The 20,467-nt window shown below is 45.8% G+C and overlaps 1 protein-coding gene and 2 non-coding genes across 4 annotated transcripts in view; all 3 read right to left on the minus strand.

Moving 5' to 3' along the window:
* Window positions 1-20,467, minus strand: part of LOC115192886 (aquaporin-9) — a 42,728-nt gene that overhangs the window by 11,843 nt on the left and 10,418 nt on the right. Inside the window, exons 1-4 of one of the 2 annotated variants that reach the window (XM_029751817.1) lie at window positions 7,338-7,487; window positions 6,126-6,252; window positions 4,632-4,769; window positions 2,885-3,003 (exon numbers count right to left, since the gene is read on the minus strand). In XM_029751817.1, coding sequence (XP_029607677.1) covers window positions 2,885-3,003; window positions 4,632-4,769; window positions 6,126-6,252; window positions 7,338-7,439 — 486 coding nt within the window. In that variant the 5' untranslated portion in view covers window positions 7,440-7,487. Of the gene's footprint in view, window positions 1-2,884; window positions 3,004-4,631; window positions 4,770-6,125; window positions 6,253-7,337; window positions 7,488-20,467 lie in introns of those variants that run through there. The other variant, XM_029751818.1, reaches the window with a different exon arrangement.
* Window positions 9,219-9,382, minus strand: LOC115193185 (U1 spliceosomal RNA). The gene has a single exon (XR_003878142.1). It is a non-coding gene; the product is annotated as a U1 spliceosomal RNA (small nuclear RNA).
* On the minus strand, window positions 15,765-15,928 carry LOC115193099 (U1 spliceosomal RNA). Its single transcript, XR_003878065.1, has one exon. It is a non-coding gene; the product is annotated as a U1 spliceosomal RNA (small nuclear RNA).

Raw genomic sequence — 20,467 nt, forward strand, 5'->3', positions numbered from 1 at the left:
TTCACATTATTAATAGGGTAAAAAGTCATTATAGGTACCATCCTTCAGCGGTAATATTATTCTTTATATTTGTTGGGAGAAAGTAATATTATTCTTTATATTTGTTGGGAGAAAGTAATATTATTCTTTATATTTGTTGGGAGAAAGTAATATTATTCTTTATATTTGTTGGGAGAAAGTAATATTATTCGTTATATTTGTTGGGAGAAAGTAATATTATTCTTTATATTTGTTGGGAGAATGTAATATTATTCGTTATATTTGTTGGGAGAATGTAATATTATTCTTTATATTTGTTGGGAGAAAGTAATATTATTCGTTATATTTGTTGGGAGAAAGTAATATTATTCTTTATATTTGTTGGGAGAAAGTAATATTATTCTTTATATTTGTTGGGAGAAAGTAATATCTAAGACAGGATGCAACAACACCATCGTGATTGTTACTGTGTTGTGTCTGTGTTGATGCTAAAGTGTTAAGTAGGTAAGTGTGAACATCAGAACAAGGGTCATTGGCCCCAAAACCCAGCTAACGAGGGGATGTGATGTGTAGGAAAGTGGGACAATCAATTTGCATTAGCAACATGTCCCAGAGAACTGTGGATGTAAAGGTTTAATGGCCTAACTCTGACAAAACATTGTGTAACTAGAGCAGACTGGAGTACCAGAGGGGTCGTCTCTCTCCTCTCAACACCTTGATTTTGTCTCGCCTGGTTTGCCTAGGTGGTGTTCATTAAGGCACGCAACGGACATTTTTTGCAACAAAAAACTAAAATGTGTAGGTAGGTAGTAGGTAGGTAGTCCCTCAGAGAATATACATCTGTGTGGTGCCTAATGAACATGATGCTGGTCTCTCCCCCCTGGTCTCCCTCCATGGTCTCTCTCTCCCCCCTGGTCTCTCTCTCCCCCCCGGTCTCCCCCTCTCCCTGGTCTCTCTCTCCCCTGGTCTCTCTCTCTCCCCCGGTCTCTCTCTCCCCTGGTCTCTCTCTCCCCTGGTCTCTCTCTCCCCTGGTCTCTCTCTCTCCCCCGGTCTCTCCCCCCCCCCTGGTCTCTCCCTCCCCTGGTCTCTCTCTCCCCCAGGTCTCTCTCTACCCTGGTCTCCCCCCCCCCCCCTCCCCTGGTCTCTCTCTCCCCCAGGTCTCTCTCTACCCTGGTCTCCCCCCCCCCCTCCCCCCTGGTCTCTCTCTCCCCCTGGTCTCTCTCTCCCCCCTGGTCTCTCTCTCCCCTGGTCTCTCTCTCTCCCCCTGGTCTCTCTCCCCCCCGGTCTCTCTCCCCCGGTCTCTCTCTCCCCCGGTCTCTCTCTCCCCCCCTCCCCCCGGTCTCTCTCTCCCCCCTGGTCTCTCTCTCCCCTGGTCTCTCTCCCCCAGGTCTCTCTCTACCCTGGTCTCTCTCCCCTGGTCTCTCTCCCCCCCGGTCTCTCTCTCCCCCCTGGTCTCTCTCCCCCGGTCTCCCTCCCTGGTCTCTCTCTCGCCTGGTCTCTCTCTCCCCCCTGGTCTCTCTCTACCCTGGTCTCATTCCCCCAGGTCTCTCTCCCCCTGGTCTCATTCCCCCAGGTCTCTCTCCCCTGGTCTCCCTCTCCCCTGGTCTCTCTCCCCCCTGGTCTCCCTCTCCCCAGGTCTCTCTCCCCCCTGGTCTCCCTCTCCCCAGGTCTCTCTCCCCCCTGGTCTCCCTCTCCCCTGGTTTCTCTCTACCCTGGTCTCCCTCTCCCCTGGTCTCTCTCCCCTGGTCTCCCTCTCCCCTGGTCTCTCTCCCCCCTGGTCTCCCTCTCCCCTGGTCTCTCTCTACCCTGGTCTCCCTCTCCCCTGGTCTCTCTCCCCTGGTCTCCCTCTCCCCTGGTCTCTCTCTCCCCTGGTCTCCCTCTCCCCCTGGTCTCATTCCCCCTGGTCTCCCTCTCCCCTGGTCTCTCTCCCCCCCTGGTCTCTCTCTACCCTGGTCTCTCTCTACCCTGGTCTCTCTCTCCCCTGGTCTCTCTCCCCAGGTCTCTCTCTCCCCCGGTCTCTCTCTATCCTGGTCTCTCTCTCCCCTGGTCTCCCTCTCCCCTGGTCTCTCTCCCCCGGTCTCTCTCTATCCTGGTCTCCCTCCCCCCCGGTCTCTCTCCCCCCTGGTCTCTCTCTCCCCTGGTCTCCCTCTCCCCTGGTCTCTCTCCCCAGGTCTCTCTCTCCCCTGGTCTCCCTCCCCCCTGGTCTCCCTCTCCCCTGGTCTCTCTCTCCCCTGGTCTCCCTCTCCCCTGGTCTCTCTCCCCAGGTCTCTCTCTCCCCTGGTCTCCCTCTCCCCTGGTCTCTCTCCCCCCCGGTCTCTCTCCCCCTGGTCTCTCTCTCCCCTGGTCTCCCTCTCCCCTGGTCTCTCTCCCCAGGTCTCTCTCTCCCCTGGTCTCCCTCCCCCCTGGTCTCCCTCTCCCCTGGTCTCTCTCTCCCCCTGGTCTCTCTCTATCCTGGTCTCTCTCTCCCCAGGTCTCTCTCTCCCCTGGTCTCCCTCTCCCCCGGTCTCTCTCTATCCTGGTCTCCCTCCCCCCCGGTCTCTCTCCCCCCTGGTCTCTCTCTCCCCTGGTCTCCCTCTCCCCTGGTCTCTCTCCCCAGGTCTCTCTCTCCCCTGGTCTCCCTCCCCCCCGGTCTCTCTCCCCCCTGGTCTCTCTCTCCCCTGGTCTCTCTCTACCCTGGTCTCCCTCTCCCCTGGTCTCTCTCCCCCCCGGTCTCTCTCCCCCTGGTCTCTCTCCCCCCCGGTCTCCCTCCCCTTGGTCTCTCTCCCCCCCGGTCTCCCTCCCCCTGGTCTCTCTCCCCCGGTCTCTCTTATCGTGACCCTTGACCTTGTCTCACTTGATCTATGAGGCCATCTACAATGGTCAGAGACCTGGCACAATAGGATGCAACATACACACACACTCTTACCTGGTCTATGAGGCCTCCGAGGATGGTTAGGGACCTGGCAGGGTAAGAGGCAAAGATGTGACCGGTGGCGTTAATGCCAGTCACTGATAAAATCCCATTGGTGAAGTCCATGAACGCATCTACATGGGTGACAATGTCACAGTTAGAAAATCAAACTTAGCCATTCAGAAGATGAAAAGATAACACTACATATTGATAAGACGATGGACGTTTGCTTCAAAAATCAATCTTCTATTGCACCTTGGTTAGAAAGCGGGATAGTGACAGCTTCTTTACTTCCAGAGCACATGACAACAGTTCATAACAGAAGTTCATAACAGCAGTTAATAACATCTGTTGTTCATAACAAACATGTAAAATATGTTTGTTTGGCAGGAAATATGAGTTAAACCAGTTGACCTGATTTGTTACAATACGCCCGAAGGCTTTTAAATATGTGCAATCTGTTGGAACAGTTCCATGGGCATTTGGTCATCAACAACAGATCGCCGTGGTGATAGCAGAATGCAGAAAGGTGTTGTTTGTTGTATCACAATAAGCTTTTATTAAATAATCACATGGTCAGACTACTCACCATAATACAGACATGGCCAGACTACTCACCATAATACAGACATGGACAGACTACTCACCATAATACAGACATGGACAGACTACTCACCATAATACAGACATGGCCAGACTACTCACCATAATACAGACATGGCCAGACTACTCACCATAATACAGACATGGACAGACTACTCACCATAATACAGACATGGTCAGACTACTCACCATAATACAGACATGGCCAGACTACTCACCATAATACAGACATGGCCAGACTACTCACCATAATACAGAATGCAGACATGACCACACTACTCACCATAATACAGACATGACCACACTACTCACCATAATACAGACATGGCCAGACTACTCACCATAATACAGACGTGGCCAGACTACTCACCATAATACAGAATGCAGACATGGCCAGACTACTCACCATAATACAGACATGGCCAGACTACTCACCATAATACAGACATGGACAGACTACTCACCATAATACAGACATGGCCAGACTACTCACCATAATACAGACGTGGCCAGACTACTCACCATAATACAGACGTGGCCAGACTACTCACCATAATACAGAATGCAGACATGACCACACTACTCACCATAATACAGACATGACCACACTACTCACCATAATACATAATACAGACATGGCCAGACTACTCACCATAATACAGACATGGCCAGACTACTCACCATAATACAGACATGGCCAGACTACTCACCATAATACAGACATGACCACACTACTCACCATAATACAGACATGACCACACTACTCACCATAATACAGACATGGCCAGACTACTCACCATAATACAGACGTGGACAGACTACTCACCATAATACAGACATGGTCAGACTACTCACCATAATACAGACATGGCCAGACTACTCACCATAATACAGACGTGGCCAGACTACTCACCATAATACAGACATGGCCAGACTACTCACCATAATACAGACGTGGCCAGACTACTCACCATAATACAGAATGCAGACATGGCCACACTACTCACCATAATACAGACATGGCCAGACTACTCACCATAATACAGACGTGGCCAGACTACTCACCATAATACAGAATGCAGACATGGTCAGACTACTCACCATAATACAGACATGGCCAGACTACTCACCATAATACAGACATGGCCAGACTACTCACCATAATACAGGCCAAACACTGCAGCAGCTCCAGCGAAAGCACCAAGGAACTGAGCGCTGACATAGACAGGGAATTTATAGAACTTGAGTTTTCCCAGGATCACCATGGCCAAGGAGACAGCAGGGTTCACGTGGGCTCCTGGGAGAGAAGAGAGAGCCAGGTGATGGCTCTATCTCAATGATTCTTACATTTACGTCATTTAGCAGACGCTCTTATCCAGAGCGACTTACAAATCGGTGCATTCACCTTATGATATCCAGTGGAACAACCACTTTACAATAGTACATCTATATCTTTTTTTGGGGGGGGGGGTCAAAAGGTACTTCCCCGCAAGATCTTCTTCTCCAATAAGTTTTGAGAAGGAAGCGAGGAGAAAGGGTGGGAGGAATGACGGAATAATGAATTGAGAATGAGCCAGTGAAAGAGGAGAGAAGGGTGGGAGGTTGGAAAGAAAGCCGTCTACACTATTAGATGAAGAGACATATTACAGATATATGCTCTCACTATAACGTAATTCCAGCGGCTGAAATTACTGCTAAGTGACATATATTAAGACCAGCTATACTCCCTGTCTCTCTTCACAATATTTAAACCTGCATGAGCATGATCTTAAACCTGCATGATGTTACTGTTGTTGTTGGTTTGCAATCTATCCCGTTTTCAATCCCTCTCTGTGAACTATTTGTTGTATTCACAATCAGCCTAGCAGTGTGTTGGAGCCGGTCTCTGTCACAGAGAGGCCACTGCCGAAGATCAATGGAGTTTGTAGGACATTTACTGCCCAAGGTTATGAATGGCCTGGATGGGGCTGGAGCACAACAGGGTTATGGGTGAGAAATCAATCGCTAGTTCAGATGTATTAACGGTGAACTGGAGCTGGCACGTTCTGCATCGGTCTAGAACGTGAGGTGACAACATGACTGTTGACAGGGTGCAGGGGGGGTTATGTTGTCCGATGAACTAAATTACTCTAAAGGAATGCCTTGTGTTACAATGTTATCATCAAACAACTCAAATGTTGTTTCACTTCAGTAAGCATCGTGTGTGTGTGTGTGTGTGTGTGTGTGTGTGTGTGTGTGTGTGTGTGTGTGTATATATATACACAGTAGGTTCCAGGAACTTTTAAAAACGATTGGTTTAATTGAGATGGCATCCCCTCATTGATTGAACTGAATTCCAATATCTAATTTGAAAAGGCATTGATCCCTGCAAACTCCAATTAATAACAAAACACCATTCATTACATAATAGTACAAATGCATTGTGAATATTTTTCTGTTTTTGTCAGTACCTCAATCAGCCATGTATTGGGTTGGCTGATCATTTCACTGGGATGTAGATATCTTTGATACAGCTTTACTGCAACATTAAACTCTGGCAAAATGGCAGAGAGAGTTTGTCTGCACCGTTGCTTCAGAACAGGCTTTTTTTTAAACTATATTTTTAAACGCACTCAATTGTAGTGTGATTATTATAATGTGATATGATAATTACCTGACACTCCTCCGGCCACGTACACTGCCATCATCAGTCCTACAGAGAAGCCTATATGGATGGTGAGAGTCTCCCCCATGGCATTACGACTCAGGACCGTCTGAGCAACAGACCCAACGCCAAACAACTAACACAGGAGATGAAGAGAGGGAGAGGGAAGAAGAGAGGGAAGAGAGAGGGGGAGAGGGAAGAAGAGAGGGAAGAGAATGAAGAGAGGGAAGAAGAGAGGGAAGAAGAGGGAAGAGAGGGAGAGGGAAGAAGAGAGGGAGAGGGAAGAAGAGGGAAGAAGAGAGGGAAGAGAGAGAGAGGGAAGAAGAGAGGGAAGAGAGAGAGAGGGAAGAAGAGAGGGAAGAGAGGGAGAGGGAAGAAGAGAGGGAAGAGAGGGAGAGGGAAGAAGAGAGGGAAGAGAGGGAGAGGGAAGAAGAGAGGGAAGAAGAGAGGGAAGAGAGAGAGAGGGAAGAAGAGAGGGAAGAGAGGGAGAGGGAAGAAGAGAGGGAAGAGAGGGAGAGGGAAGAAGAGAGGGAAGAAGAGAGGGAAGAAGAGAGGGAAGAGAGGGAGAGGGAAGAGAGGGAGAGGGAAGAAGAGAGGGAGAGGGAAGAAGAGTTAGTCCAGGTCAAGCCAAGCAAATAAACATTAATCCCATTCAGTATAATACTATCAGTTACATTTAGTTTGTAAGAATTTGAATTAATTCTGATTACACTTTACTCACTTTACAAATTTTAACTAACCCTAATCCTAATTTAATCATAATCATAAACCTAATCCTAATTTAATCATAATCCTAACCCAAATTTAATTCTAACCCTAACCTAATTGGGGTGGCAGGTAGCCTAGTGGTTAGAGTGTTGGGCCAGTAATCCCCAAACTGACAAAATCTGTCGTTCTGCTCCTGAACAGGGCAGTTAACCCACTGTTCCTAGGCTGTCATTGTAAATAAGAATTTGTTCTTAACTGACTTGCCTAGTTAAATTCAAAATAATCCTAATCAAAACCTAATTTGGTCGTAATCCTACTCCTAATTGAATCATAATAATTGAATCATAATCCTACTCTTAATTGAATCATAATCCTAATGTAATCATGTGAAATAACATACATGTATTTTTATGTAATTGCTCAATAAGATAACTCATATTGAGAGGTTACAAATTGCCCTTGTAAGGCAATTTCTCACCAAAACACATTGAATATGAAGACAGCAGTACTTACAACCAAGATAAAAGTGCCCAGGAACTCAGCCAGGAACTCCTTGAGTATCCCATGTTTCAGAGCATAGCGTTGCCTCATAGTTCTCTTGTGTTTCATCTCCATGTATCACCGTGCCAACGCGCTGTCAAAACTGACAGTTATCCAACAGTCTCACAGTGTCTCTGGAGCATCGCTAGATTCCCACCACCTCCAGACACTCCCCCGTCCTCTACCCCCACCAGACACTCCCCCATCCTCTACCCCTACCAGACACTCCCCCATCCTCTACCCCTACCAGACACTCCCCCATCCTCTACCCCTACCAGACACTCCCCCGTCCTCTACCCCTACCAGACACTCCCCCATCCTCTACCCCCACCAGACACTCCCCCGTCCTCTACCCCTACCAGACACTCCCCCATCCTCTACCCCTACCAGACACTCCCCCATCCTCTACCCCTACCAGACACTCCCCCGTCCTCTACCCCCACCAGACACTCCCCCGTCCTCTACCCCTACCAGACACTCCCCCGTCCTCTACCCCTACCAGACACTCCCCCATCCTCTACCCCTACCAGACACTCCCCCGTACTCTACCCCTACCAGACACTCCCCCGTCCTCCACCCCTACCAGACAATCCCCCATCCTCTAACCCTACCAGACACTCCCATGTCCTCCACCCCTACCAGACACTCCCCCGTCCTCTACCCCTACCAGACACTCCCCCATCCTCTACCCCTACCAGACACTCCCCCATCCTCTACCCCTACCAGACACTCCCCCGTCCTCCACCCCTACCAGACACTCCCCCATCCTCTACCCCTACCAGACACTCCCCCGTCCTCTACCCCTACCAGACACTCACCGTCCTCTACCCCTACCAGATACTCCCCCGTCCTCTACCCCTACCAGAGACTCCCCCGTCCTCTACCCCTACCAGACACTCCCCCGTCCTCTACCCCTACCAGACACTCCCCCGTCCTCTACCCCTACCAGACACTCCCCCGTCCTCTACCCCTACCAGACACTCCCCCGTCCTCTACCCCTACCAGACACTCCCCCGTCCTCTACCCCTACCAGACACTAGTCTACACCCATTCAGCATGTCTCAGAGTGAGCCCAGGGGGTAAAAAATAGGCATTTTCGGGCTAAAATGTGTTAAATAGATATTGAAAGTTCTGGATGAGAGTAGTATAAGGATAATGCCTTTAGAACATTTTAATACCTTCAAAGAGTAACATAATTTAGTTTTATTTTAAGATTTTCCAACATTCTACTTTTGCAGTGGCTTACGTTGCTAATTGCTGCAAATATTTCTAAAAGCATATTGTTAGTAACAGTATGTTATTGTTCTTAGAAAACAACACACAGCAGCAGAGACGGTAGAGACCATCTGGCAGAAGTGTGCCTGTTACAACGGGGACACAGCGCCTCCTACTGGACAACATCAGTAGAAATGTACAGCTCTTATTATTCCCACGCGGTCTCCCATCCAAGTACTAATCAGGCCCGACCCTGCTAAGCTTTATGAGTTTATTATAGTAGAGTATATAAAGTTACTTTTTTTTTAAACTGAGTCTCAAAAGAAAGTAAATTGAACCAAACATAGCAGCCTACAATTTAAATTAATTATGCTAAAATCTGTTGTATTTAACAGTAGAAAACAGCACATGAATCGGATACAGCACCGACCAAATAGATGCTCTGTTGATTTGTTGGACCTCTAAACAGCAAAGCTACTAGAAAACCCAAAACCAGGAAGAGGCTGACAATTTCAGCACGCAAATCAGAATTCCCAAAGGACAACCTGTAATAGAAGCTATAGATACACATATCAAAAGCTCCTTTAGCTTCAATTAAACTAAACCCACCACAACGAAACTTTACAATTACAATGAAACCAGGGGAGAGCGCGAACGCAGTCCCCCACTACCAGAAATTATGCAATCGAGATTTCCACATTTGGGAAATTCGCAGGGGTCAGCACAGCCGGAGTGCAATGGCTGAGCCTCACCCTGGGTGAACCGCCTTCTTGATCACGGTGTCTCCCTTGCCAGGTAAGTATGAGTTGTACACGGTCAATGTGGGATAGTGCTTCCCGTGCGAACGTTTTAGTCTCATGGTTTTAGCACCACGGCTATTGAGAGAAAAGCAAATCATTTAAATGGTCGTTCAGTGTTATTTTGTCTGCTTGTAGATGGAAAGGTGGAAACACGTTTGAACTGTTATTTTACTCGTAAAATATGATTGTTTTTCCATTTTCCCAGGATGCAATTCTGTAGAAATTATCATAACAAAAACATGTTTTATTAAACGTGTCTGATAGCTGAAACTATAACAAATGATTAGAAATGCACCCGGAGTACATCCCAAACTATTTTGAAACACACATAAAGCCAAGTGAACGGAATTTGTGATTTTATTTAGCCTTTCTCGTTCTCGTGGTTCTTTTGTCTTCGAGAGAAAAGCCAGACTGCATTTCCACTATAGAACAGTAGTGGCCCCACTCCCCCAGTCCCACACAGCCACCCATGCAGGCACATTGAAACAGGGAGCGCTGATAAAGCCTTAGTTTCTACTCTATCTTGTGGTGTAAATGTCGAGACAGTGCGTTAAATACCTGACTAAGCTTTAGCGTTCATACAGATTCAACTGATGGACAATGTATCTTATTGAGCCCATGTCAGCCATTACCGGGGTGTGTCTGACAGGTCATTTACAAAAATGGCTGCGGTCCGAAACGTTAACGGTAAGAAACGACAGGCACAAGTAAGAGTATAAAAGAGTAGAATGAGTAAATTTATAGCGATCCAGTGATATTTAAGTCAAGTGACAAGGGGATTTTGCACCCCTCTCAAACACAGGAAATAGATGGTTAAAAAAGACTGATCCTCTGGTGAGCGGGGCATGCGCGTTGCTAGAGCAACTCTTAGAGCAAGGATAGGTGTGTGTGTGTGTGTGTGTGTGTGTGTGTGTGTGTCTACGTGTGTGTGTGTGTGTGTGTGTGTGTGTGTGTGTGTGTGTGTGTCTACGTGTGTGTGTCTACGTGTGTGTGGGTCTACGTGTGTGTGTCTACGTGTGTGTGTTTCTACGTGTGTGTGTGTGTGTGTGTGTGTGTGTGTGTGTGTGTGTGTGTGTGTGTGTGTGTGTGTGTGTGTGTGTGTGTGTGTGTGTGTGTGTGTGTGTGTGTGTGTGTGTGTGTGTGTGTGTGTGTGTGTGTGTGTGTGTGTGTCAGGGTCATAGGATACAGGGGTTGGAACCGGTTCAGGGAACATGACAGAAAATAATGACCTTTTCTGAGGACCAGAACAGGGAACGAAAGTGATTTATAATGTTGCTGAAAACAAACAATTATTTGAAGAACATGGGAACCGGTAAATAACGTTATTTTACATTTCGGCCATTTTTCCAGTCCAACTAAAAACGCAACAAAGCATTTCTGCAAAGCCCTCAACATCACCCAGTGTCTGCCTGCCAGCGGAAAATCTTTACTAATGTGTGTATGTAGGCTACCTGCCCTCCCACCAAATCATAGTCTACTGTAGCTACTGATGCTACAGGCCTGATTCAGAAATTAGGGAGAGAGATTTTTTATTAGAGAATAATGAAACTTTTTCAATACTAGTTAAGGATACTATAGTTATCACGTTTCACTTTGGATTTATTAACTACAAAAACGTAAGATGTGTTTTTCTTTGCAGGGGCGAAAATCTAATATCAACTTTGGAGGGGACAATTACATGAAATTTTCTCAATAGCAATTTCTGAGGGGGACACCAAAAGTAGTGCTGTAACACATAGCCTACATTGTAATATGGTAAATGTATATTGAGGAATCAAAGAAATAAGGTGTTTGCCGTACTCCTAACTACCGGTACCCAAAACTACACAACTAATCACAACAGCAATACCATTGCGTTTAACAAATCTTAGTTCAGTCACCAGTTTAAGTTGAGAGTGGGGGTATCCATGGCATTTTCCAATTATGTTCCTATTTTACAAGTCAAAAAAATTGAGAACCTTTCATAATGTTGCCAAAGACTCAACAAACTTACCTGAGACTCCGTCTCTGCCAGTCTGTCCCTGCATATCTGTCCCCAACTCTGCTGTCTGTGTGCCATCTGTTGCCTGCTCTGCCTAATGACATCATTGTGAAACATTTCCATTAGAATTTCATTTCTTTCTTATGAACTTTTTATCAACTAGTCTTTGAGATATTAGGCTAATAGGGTTCTTACTTTGCGTTTTGGTGTACTGAAAAATACTCTGATGTCCGTCTTTTTTATTTTTCTGCCATTTTTCTACCTGGCTGGCTGGCTACACACACACAGGTTATTTACAGTAGGAGATGGGCTTCTATCATCTTATCTTCTATCATTCTATTTGGGCTTCGATCTAAAAGGTAGCTAGCAAATGTGAAACGGATTGCAGTGACAAGAGTTGACAGCTGTATGAGTTCACCATTTACACAACATATGCTGCAACCTTTTGTAATTTTAATAGTTTGTTCCATATTGGCTGGCTTCCAACAACAGCTGAATTTGCAAAGCTAGCGAGCACCAATTCCGTTTCAGTGGTGTTTGCTATAATCTTTGCTACCCGGGTTAAATAAAGGTGAAATTAAATAAATAAATAAAAGTTACCTTGCGACAATTTAGCTTTCGCAACGAGACCATTAAATATATTTAAGACAATGGTAGAAGAGAGTGTAGTTCTGTTCAGTTTGGACTTCAGTTTATCGCTAACCTCATCACAGGGACTTTGAAGCACTAACTTACATCATCTGCATGCTGATCTTGGAATAAATTGACGATAGCAAAGATTCCATCTTTGACGACGCCACATAAATGGAATAGGTACTAGCTAGCTTAATAGTTAATATTTGCGCGCTAGCTCTGCATATTCAGCTAGTGTGTGAACCCTGCCAATATAAAACAAAACACTGCTATGGCACGATTGACTGGATGAATCTCACGTCAGTTACGTGCACTGAGTGCCTTTCAGACAGAAGATACTAACCCTCTGTTACCTTGCCAACTAAGGAACTGGCAGTGGATCAAACCATTGTGAGGCAAAGGGTGGGGGGGGGGGGGGTCGCAATCTTTTGAAACTTAAAAACGCGCTATTAACTGTCTATAATCATCACAATTGCTTTCATTGCGTATTATTAATATTATTTCAATTACATAGTTATGTTTACAGTGATATATTGGGGGGGACAAATCATATATTTCCCAGGATGGGGGGGTCGTGTCCCCCCTTCCCCCCCGGGATTTCCGCCCCTGTTTCTTTGTATTCTGGTGCCACTCTGCACAAGCATGTTAGATAGGTAGCTCTGGTCTGTCTAACTCTCGAAAACTCAAGGCGGCATTATGTGTAATGTAATGGAACTGAGAGTCATGACCAAGGGCTAGCTCTGGTCCAATGTTAGGTAGCTCTGGTCCAATGTTAGGTAGCTCTGGTCCAACGTTAGGTAGCTCTGGTCCAACGTTAGGTAGCTCTGGTCCAATGTTAGGTAGCTCTGGTCCAACGTTAGGTAGCTCTGGTCCAACGTTAGGTAGCTCTGGTCCAATGTTAGGTAGCTCTGGTCCAATTTTAGGTAGCTCTGGGCCATGTTAGGTAGCTCTGGTCCAACGTTAGGTAGCTCTGGTCCAACGTTAGGTAGCTCTGGTCCAACGTTAGGTAGCTCTGGTCCAATGTTAGGTAGCTCTGGTCCAATTTTAGGTAGCTCTGGGCCATGTTAGGTAGCTCTGGTCCAACGTTAGGTAGCTCTGGTCCAACGTTAGGTAGCTCTGGTCCAATGTTAGGTAGCTCTAGTCCAACGTTAGGTAGCTCTAGTCCAACGTTAGGTAGCTCTGGTCCAATGTTAGTTAGCTCCGGTCTGGTCCAACGTTAGGTAGCTCTGGTCCAATGTTAGGTAGCTCTGGTCCAACGTTAGGTAGCTCTGGTCCAATGTTAGGTAGCTCTGGTCCAATTTTAGGTAGCTCTGGGCCATGTTAGGTAGCTCTGGTCCAACGTTAGGTAGCTCTGGTCCAATGTTAGGTAGCTCTGGTCCAATTTTAGGTAGCTCTGGTCCAACGTTAGGTAGCTCTGGTCCAACGTTAGGTAGCTCTGGTCCAATGTTAGGTAGCTCTGGTCCAATGTTAGGTAGCTCTGATTGTTGATGAGTTGTTGATGAGGAAGCCGTACCCCTCCCCTGATCTTACCAGAAGACACCGCTACTGAAAAGCTGTCTGGTTGAATAGCAGAGTTGGGTGAATTCTCCGTAAACCATCTCTCTGTAAAAACAAATACATTCCCTTTCGTCCCTCTGTGATTCAAGCCTTTCTCGGAGTTCACTACGTTTATTTTTACAAAACAACACACAGCAGCAGAGACTGTAGACCATCTGGCAGAAGTGTGCCTGTTACAACGGGGACACAGCGCCTCCTACTGGACAAAATCAGTAAAAATGTACAGCGCTTATTATTCCCACGCGGTCTCCCATCCAAGTACTAATCAGGCCCGACCCTGCTAAGCTTTATGAGTTTATGGTAAAGTATACTGCTCAAAAAAATTAAGGGAACACTTAAACAACACAATGTAACTCCAAGTCAATCATACTTCTGAGAAATCAAACTGTCCACTTAGGAAGCAACACTGATTGACAATAAATTTCACATGCTGTTGTGCAAATGGAATAGACAACAGGTGGAAATTATAGGCAATTAGCAAGACACCCACAATAAAGGAGTGGTTCTGCAGGTGGTAACCACAGACCACTTCTCAGTTCCTATGCTTCCTGGCTGATGTTTTGGTCACTTTTGAATGCTGGCGGTGCTTTCACTCTAGTGGTAGCATGAGACGGAGTCTACAACCCACACAAGTGGCTCAGGTAGTGCAGCTCATCCAGGATGGCACATCAATGCAAGCTGTGGCAAGAAGGTTTGCTGTGTCTGTCAGCGTAGTGTCCAGAGCATGGAGGCGCTACCAGGAGACAGGCCAGTACATCAGGAGACGTGGAGGAGGCCGTAGGAGGGCAACAACCCAGCAGCAGGACCGCTACCTCCACCTTTGTGCAAGGAGGAGCACTGCCAGAGCCCTGCAAAATGACCTCCAGCAGGCCACAAATGTGCATGTGTCTGCTCAAACAGTCAGAAACAGACTCCATGAGGGTGGTATGAGGGCCTGACGTCCACAGCTGGGGGTTGTGCTTACAGCCCAACACCGTGCAGGACGTTTGACAATTGCCAGAGAACACCAAGATTGGCAAGTTCGCCACTGGCGCCCTGTGCTCTTCACAGATGAAAGCAGGTTCACACTGAGCACATGTGACAGACGTGACAGTCTGGAGACGCCGTGGAGAACGTTCTGCTGCCTGCAACATCTTCCAGCATGACCGGTTTGGCGGTGGGTCAGTCATGGTGTGGGGTGGCATTTCTTTAGGGGGCCGCACAGCCCTCCATGTGCTCGCCAGAGGTAGCCTGACTGCCATTAGGTACCGAGATGAGATCCTCAGACCCCTTGTGAGACCATATGCTGGTGCGGTTGGCCCTGGGTTCCTCCTAATGCAAGACAATGCTAGACCTCATGTGCCTGGAGTGTGTCAGCAGTTCCTGCAAGAGGAAGGCATTGATGCTATGGACTGGCCCGCCCGTTCCCCAGACCTGAATCCAATTGAGCACATCTGGGACATCATGTCTCGCACCATCCACCAACGCCACGTTGCACCACAGACTGTCCAGGAGTTGGCGGATGCTTTAGTCCAGGTCTGGGAGGAGATCCCTCAGGAGACCATCCGCCACCTCATCAGGAGCATGCCCAGGCGTTGTAGGGAGGTCATACAGGCACGTGGAGGCCACACACACTACTGAGCCTCATTTTGACTTGTTTTAAGGACATTACATCAAAGTTGGATCAGCCTGTAGTGTGGTTTTCCACTTTAATTTTGAGTGTGACTCCAAATCCAGACCTCCATGGGTTGATAAATTGAATTTCCATTGATTATTTTTGTGTGATTTTGTTGTCAGCACATTCAACTATGTAAAGAAAAAAGTATTTAATAAGATTATTTCATTCATTCAGATCTAGGATGTGTTATTTTAGTGTTCCCTTTATTTTTTTGAGCAGTGTATATAAAGTTACTGAGTCTCAAAAGCAGGTAAATTGAAGCAAACATAGCAGCCTTTTTACCTTTTTCATTAATTATGCTAAAATTGACACCTGACAAATAGTTTAATTTCCACATATTTCTAACAGTAGAAAACAGCACATGAATCGGATACAGCACCGACCAAAGCGATGGACATCGATAAACTGTTGATTGTAGGATCTCTAAACAGCGGAGCTACTAAAAATATAATCACTAACTTGTAACTAAGCTAGATATCTACATGCCGATACTTCGTTCAGTTATTGAAAGTACAGATTGTATCAGTCCAACCGAACATTTATTTTCACAGTGAAATCAGGGGAGAGCGCGAACGCAGTCCCCCACTACCAGAAATTATGCAATCGAGATTTCCACATTTGGGAAATTCGCAGGGGTCAGCACAGCCGGAGTGCAATGGCTGAGCCTCACCCTGGGTGAACCGCCTTCTTGATCACGGTGTCTCCCTTGCCAGGTAAGTATGAGTTGTACACGGTCAATGTGGGATAGTGCTTCCCGTGCGAACGTTTTAGTCTCATGGTTTTAGCACCACGGCTATTGAGAGAAAAGCAAATCATTTAAATGGTCGTTCAGTGTTATTTTGTCTGCTTGTAGATGGAAAGGTGGAAACACGTTTGAACTGTTATTTTACTCGTAAAATATGATTGTTTTTCCATTTTCCCAGGATGCAATTCTGTAGAAATTATCATAACAAAAACATGTTTTATTAACGTGTCTGATAGCTGAAACTATAACAAATGATTAGAAATGCACCCGGAGTACATCCCAAACTATTTTGAAACACACATAAAGCCAAGTGAACGGAATTTGTGATTTTATTTAGCCTTTCTCGTTCTCGTGGTTCTTTTGTCTTCGAGAGAAAAGCCAGACTGCATTTCCACTATAGAACAGTAGTGGCCCCACTCCCCCAGTCCCACACAGCCACCCATGCAGGCACATTGAAACAGGGAGCGCTGATAAAGCCTTAGTTTCTACTCTATCTTGTGGTGTAAATGTCGAGACAGTGCGTTAAATACCTGACTAAGCTTTAGCGTTCATACAGATTCAACTGATGGACAATGTATCTTATTGAGCCCATGTCAGCCATTACCGGGGTGTGTCTGACAGGTCATTTACAAAAATGGCTGCGGTCCGAAACGTTAACGGTAAGAAACGACAGGCACAAGTAAGAGTATAAAAGAGTAGAATGAGTAAATTTATAGCGATCCAGTGATATTTAAGTCAAGTGACAAGGGGATTTTGCACCCCTCTCAAACACAGGAAATAGATGGTTAAAAAAGACTGATCCTCTGGTGAGCGGGGCATGCGCGTTGCTAGAGCAACTCTTAGAGCAAGGATAGGTGTGTGTGTGTGTGTGTGTGTGTGTGTGTGTGTCTACGTGTGTGTGTGTGTGTGTGTGTGTGTGTCTACGTGTGTGTGTCTACGTGTGTGTGGGTCTACGTGTGTGTGTCTACGTGTGTGTGTTTCTACGTGTGTGTGTGTGTGTGTGTGTGTGTGTGTGTGTGTGTGTGTGTGTGTGTGTGTGTGTGTGTGTGTGTGTGTGTGTGTGTGTGTGTGTGTGTGTGTGTGTGTGTGTGTGTGTGTGTGTGTGTGTGTGTGTCAGGGTCATAGGATACAGGGGTTGGAACCGGTTCAGGGAACATGACAGAAAATAATGACCTTTTCTGAGGACCAGAACAGGGAACGAAAGTGATTTATAATGTTGCTGAAAACAAACAATTATTTGAAGAACATGGGAACCGGTAAATAACGTTATTTTACATTTCGGCCATTTTTCCAGTCCAACTAAAAACGCAACAAAGCATTTCTGCAAAGCCCTCAACATCACCCAGTGTCTGCCTGCCAGCGGAAAACCTTTACTAATGTGTGTATGTAGGCTACCTGCCCTCCCACCAAATCATAGTCTACTGTAGCTACTGATGCTACAGGCCTGATTCAGAAATTAGGGAGAGAGATTTTTTATTAGAGAATAATGAAACTTTTTCAATACTAGTTAAGGATACTATAGTTATCACGTTTCACTTTGGATTTATTAACTACAAAAACGTAAGATGTGTTTTTCTTTGCAGGGGCGAAAATCTAATATCAACTTTGGAGGGGACAATTACATGAAATTTTCTCAATAGCAATTTCTGAGGGGGACACCAAAAGTAGTGCTGTAACACATAGCCTACATTGTAATATGGTAAATGTATATTGAGGAATCAAAGAAATAAGGTGTTTGCCGTACTCCTAACTACCGGTACCCAAAACTACACAACTAATCACAACAGCAATACCATTGCGTTTAACAAATCTTAGTTCAGTCACCAGTTTAAGTTGAGAGTGGGGGTATCCATGGCATTTTCCAATTATGTTCCTATTTTACAAGTCAAAAAAATTGAGAACCTTTCATAATGTTGCCAAAGACTCAACAAACTTACCTGAGACTCCGTCTCTGCCAGTCTGTCCCTGCATATCTGTCCCCAACTCTGCTGTCTGTGTGCCATCTGTTGCCTGCTCTGCCTAATGACATCATTGTGAAACATTTCCATTAGAATTTCATTTCTTTCTTATGAACTTTTTATCAACTAGTCTTTGAGATATTAGGCTAATAGGGTTCTTACTTTGCGTTTTGGTGTACTGAAAAATACTCTGATGTCCGTCTTTTTTATTTTTCTGCCATTTTTCTACCTGGCTGGCTGGCTACACACACACAGGTTATTTACAGTAGGAGATGGGCTTCTATCATCTTATCTTCTATCATTCTATTTGGGCTTCGATCTAAAAGGTAGCTAGCAAATGTGAAACGGATTGCAGTGACAAGAGTTGACAGCTGTATGAGTTCACCATTTACACAACATATGCTGCAACCTTTTGTAATTTTAATAGTTTGTTCCATATTGGCTGGCTTCCAACAACAGCTGAATTTGCAAAGCTAGCGAGCACCAATTCCGTTTCAGTGGTGTTTGCTATAATCTTTGCTACCCGGGTTAAATAAAGGTGAAATTAAATAAATAAATAAAAGTTACCTTGCGACAATTTAGCTTTCGCAACGAGACCATTAAATATATTTAAGACAATGGTAGAAGAGAGTGTAGTTCTGTTCAGTTTGGACTTCAGTTTATCGCTAACCTCATCACAGGGACTTTGAAGCACTAACTTACATCATCTGCATGCTGATCTTGGAATAAATTGACGATAGCAAAGATTCCATCTTTGACGACGCCACATAAATGGAATAGGTACTAGCTAGCTTAATAGTTAATATTTGCGCGCTAGCTCTGCATATTCAGCTAGTGTGTGAACCCTGCCAATATAAAACAAAACACTGCTATGGCACGATTGACTGGATGAATCTCACGTCAGTTACGTGCACTGAGTGCCTTTCAGACAGAAGATACTAACCCTCTGTTACCTTGCCAACTAAGGAACTGGCAGTGGATCAAACCATTGTGAGGCAAAGGGTGGGGGGGGGGGGGTCGCAATCTTTTGAAACTTAAAAACGCGCTATTAACTGTCTATAATCATCACAATTGCTTTCATTGCGTATTATTAATATTATTTCAATTACATAGTTATGTTTACAGTGATATATTGGGGGGGACAAATCATATATTTCCCAGGATGGGGGGGTCGTGTCCCCCCTTCCCCCCCGGGATTTCCGCCCCTGTTTCTTTGTATTCTGGTGCCACTCTGCACAAGCATGTTAGATAGGTAGCTCTGGTCTGTCTAACTCTCGAAAACTCAAGGCGGCATTATGTGTAATGTAATGGAACTGAGAGTCATGACCAAGGGCTAGCTCTGGTCCAATGTTAGGTAGCTCTGGTCCAATGTTAGGTAGCTCTGGTCCAACGTTAGGTAGCTCTGGTCCAACGTTAGGTAGCTCTGGTCCAATGTTAGGTAGCTCTGGTCCAACGTTAGGTAGCTCTGGTCCAACGTTAGGTAGCTCTGGTCCAATGTTAGGTAGCTCTGGTCCAATTTTAGGTAGCTCTGGGCCATGTTAGGTAGCTCTGGTCCAACGTTAGGTAGCTCTGGTCCAACGTTAGGTAGCTCTGGTCCAACGTTAGGTAGCTCTGGTCCAATGTTAGGTAGCTCTGGTCCAATTTTAGGTAGCTCTGGGCCATGTTAGGTAGCTCTGGTCCAACGTTAGGTAGCTCTGGTCCAACGTTAGGTAGCTCTGGTCCAATGTTAGGTAGCTCTAGTCCAACGTTAGGTAGCTCTAGTCCAACGTTAGGTAGCTCTGGTCCAATGTTAGTTAGCTCCGGTCTGGTCCAACGTTAGGTAGCTCTGGTCCAATGTTAGGTAGCTCTGGTCCAACGTTAGGTAGCTCTGGTCCAATGTTAGGTAGCTCTGGTCCAATTTTAGGTAGCTCTGGGCCATGTTAGGTAGCTCTGGTCCAACGTTAGGTAGCTCTGGTCCAATGTTAGGTAGCTCTGGTCCAATTTTAGGTAGCTCTGGTCCAACGTTAGGTAGCTCTGGTCCAACGTTAGGTAGCTCTGGTCCAATGTTAGGTAGCTCTGGTCCAATGTTAGGTAGCTCTGATTGTTGATGAGTTGTTGATGAGGAAGCCGTACCCCTCCCCTGATCTTACCAGAAGACACCGCTACTGAAAAGCTGTCTGGTTGAATAGCAGAGTTGGGTGAATTCTCCGTAAACCATCTCTCTGTAAAAACAAATACATTCCCTTTCGTCCCTCTGTGATTCAAGCCTTTCTCGGAGTTCACTACGTTTATTTTTACAAAACAACACACAGCAGCAGAGACTGTAGACCATCTGGCAGAAGTGTGCCTGTTACAACGGGGACACAGCGCCTCCTACTGGACAAAATCAGTAAAAATGTACAGCGCTTATTATTCCCACGCGGTCTCCCATCCAAGTACTAATCAGGCCCGACCCTGCTAAGCTTTATGAGTTTATGGTAAAGTATACTGCTCAAAAAAATTAAGGGAACACTTAAACAACACAATGTAACTCCAAGTCAATCATACTTCTGAGAAATCAAACTGTCCACTTAGGAAG

This window comes from Salmo trutta, chromosome 4 (genome assembly GCF_901001165.1).
Source record: "Salmo trutta chromosome 4, fSalTru1.1, whole genome shotgun sequence".
Taxonomy (NCBI): Eukaryota; Metazoa; Chordata; class Actinopteri; order Salmoniformes; family Salmonidae; genus Salmo; species Salmo trutta.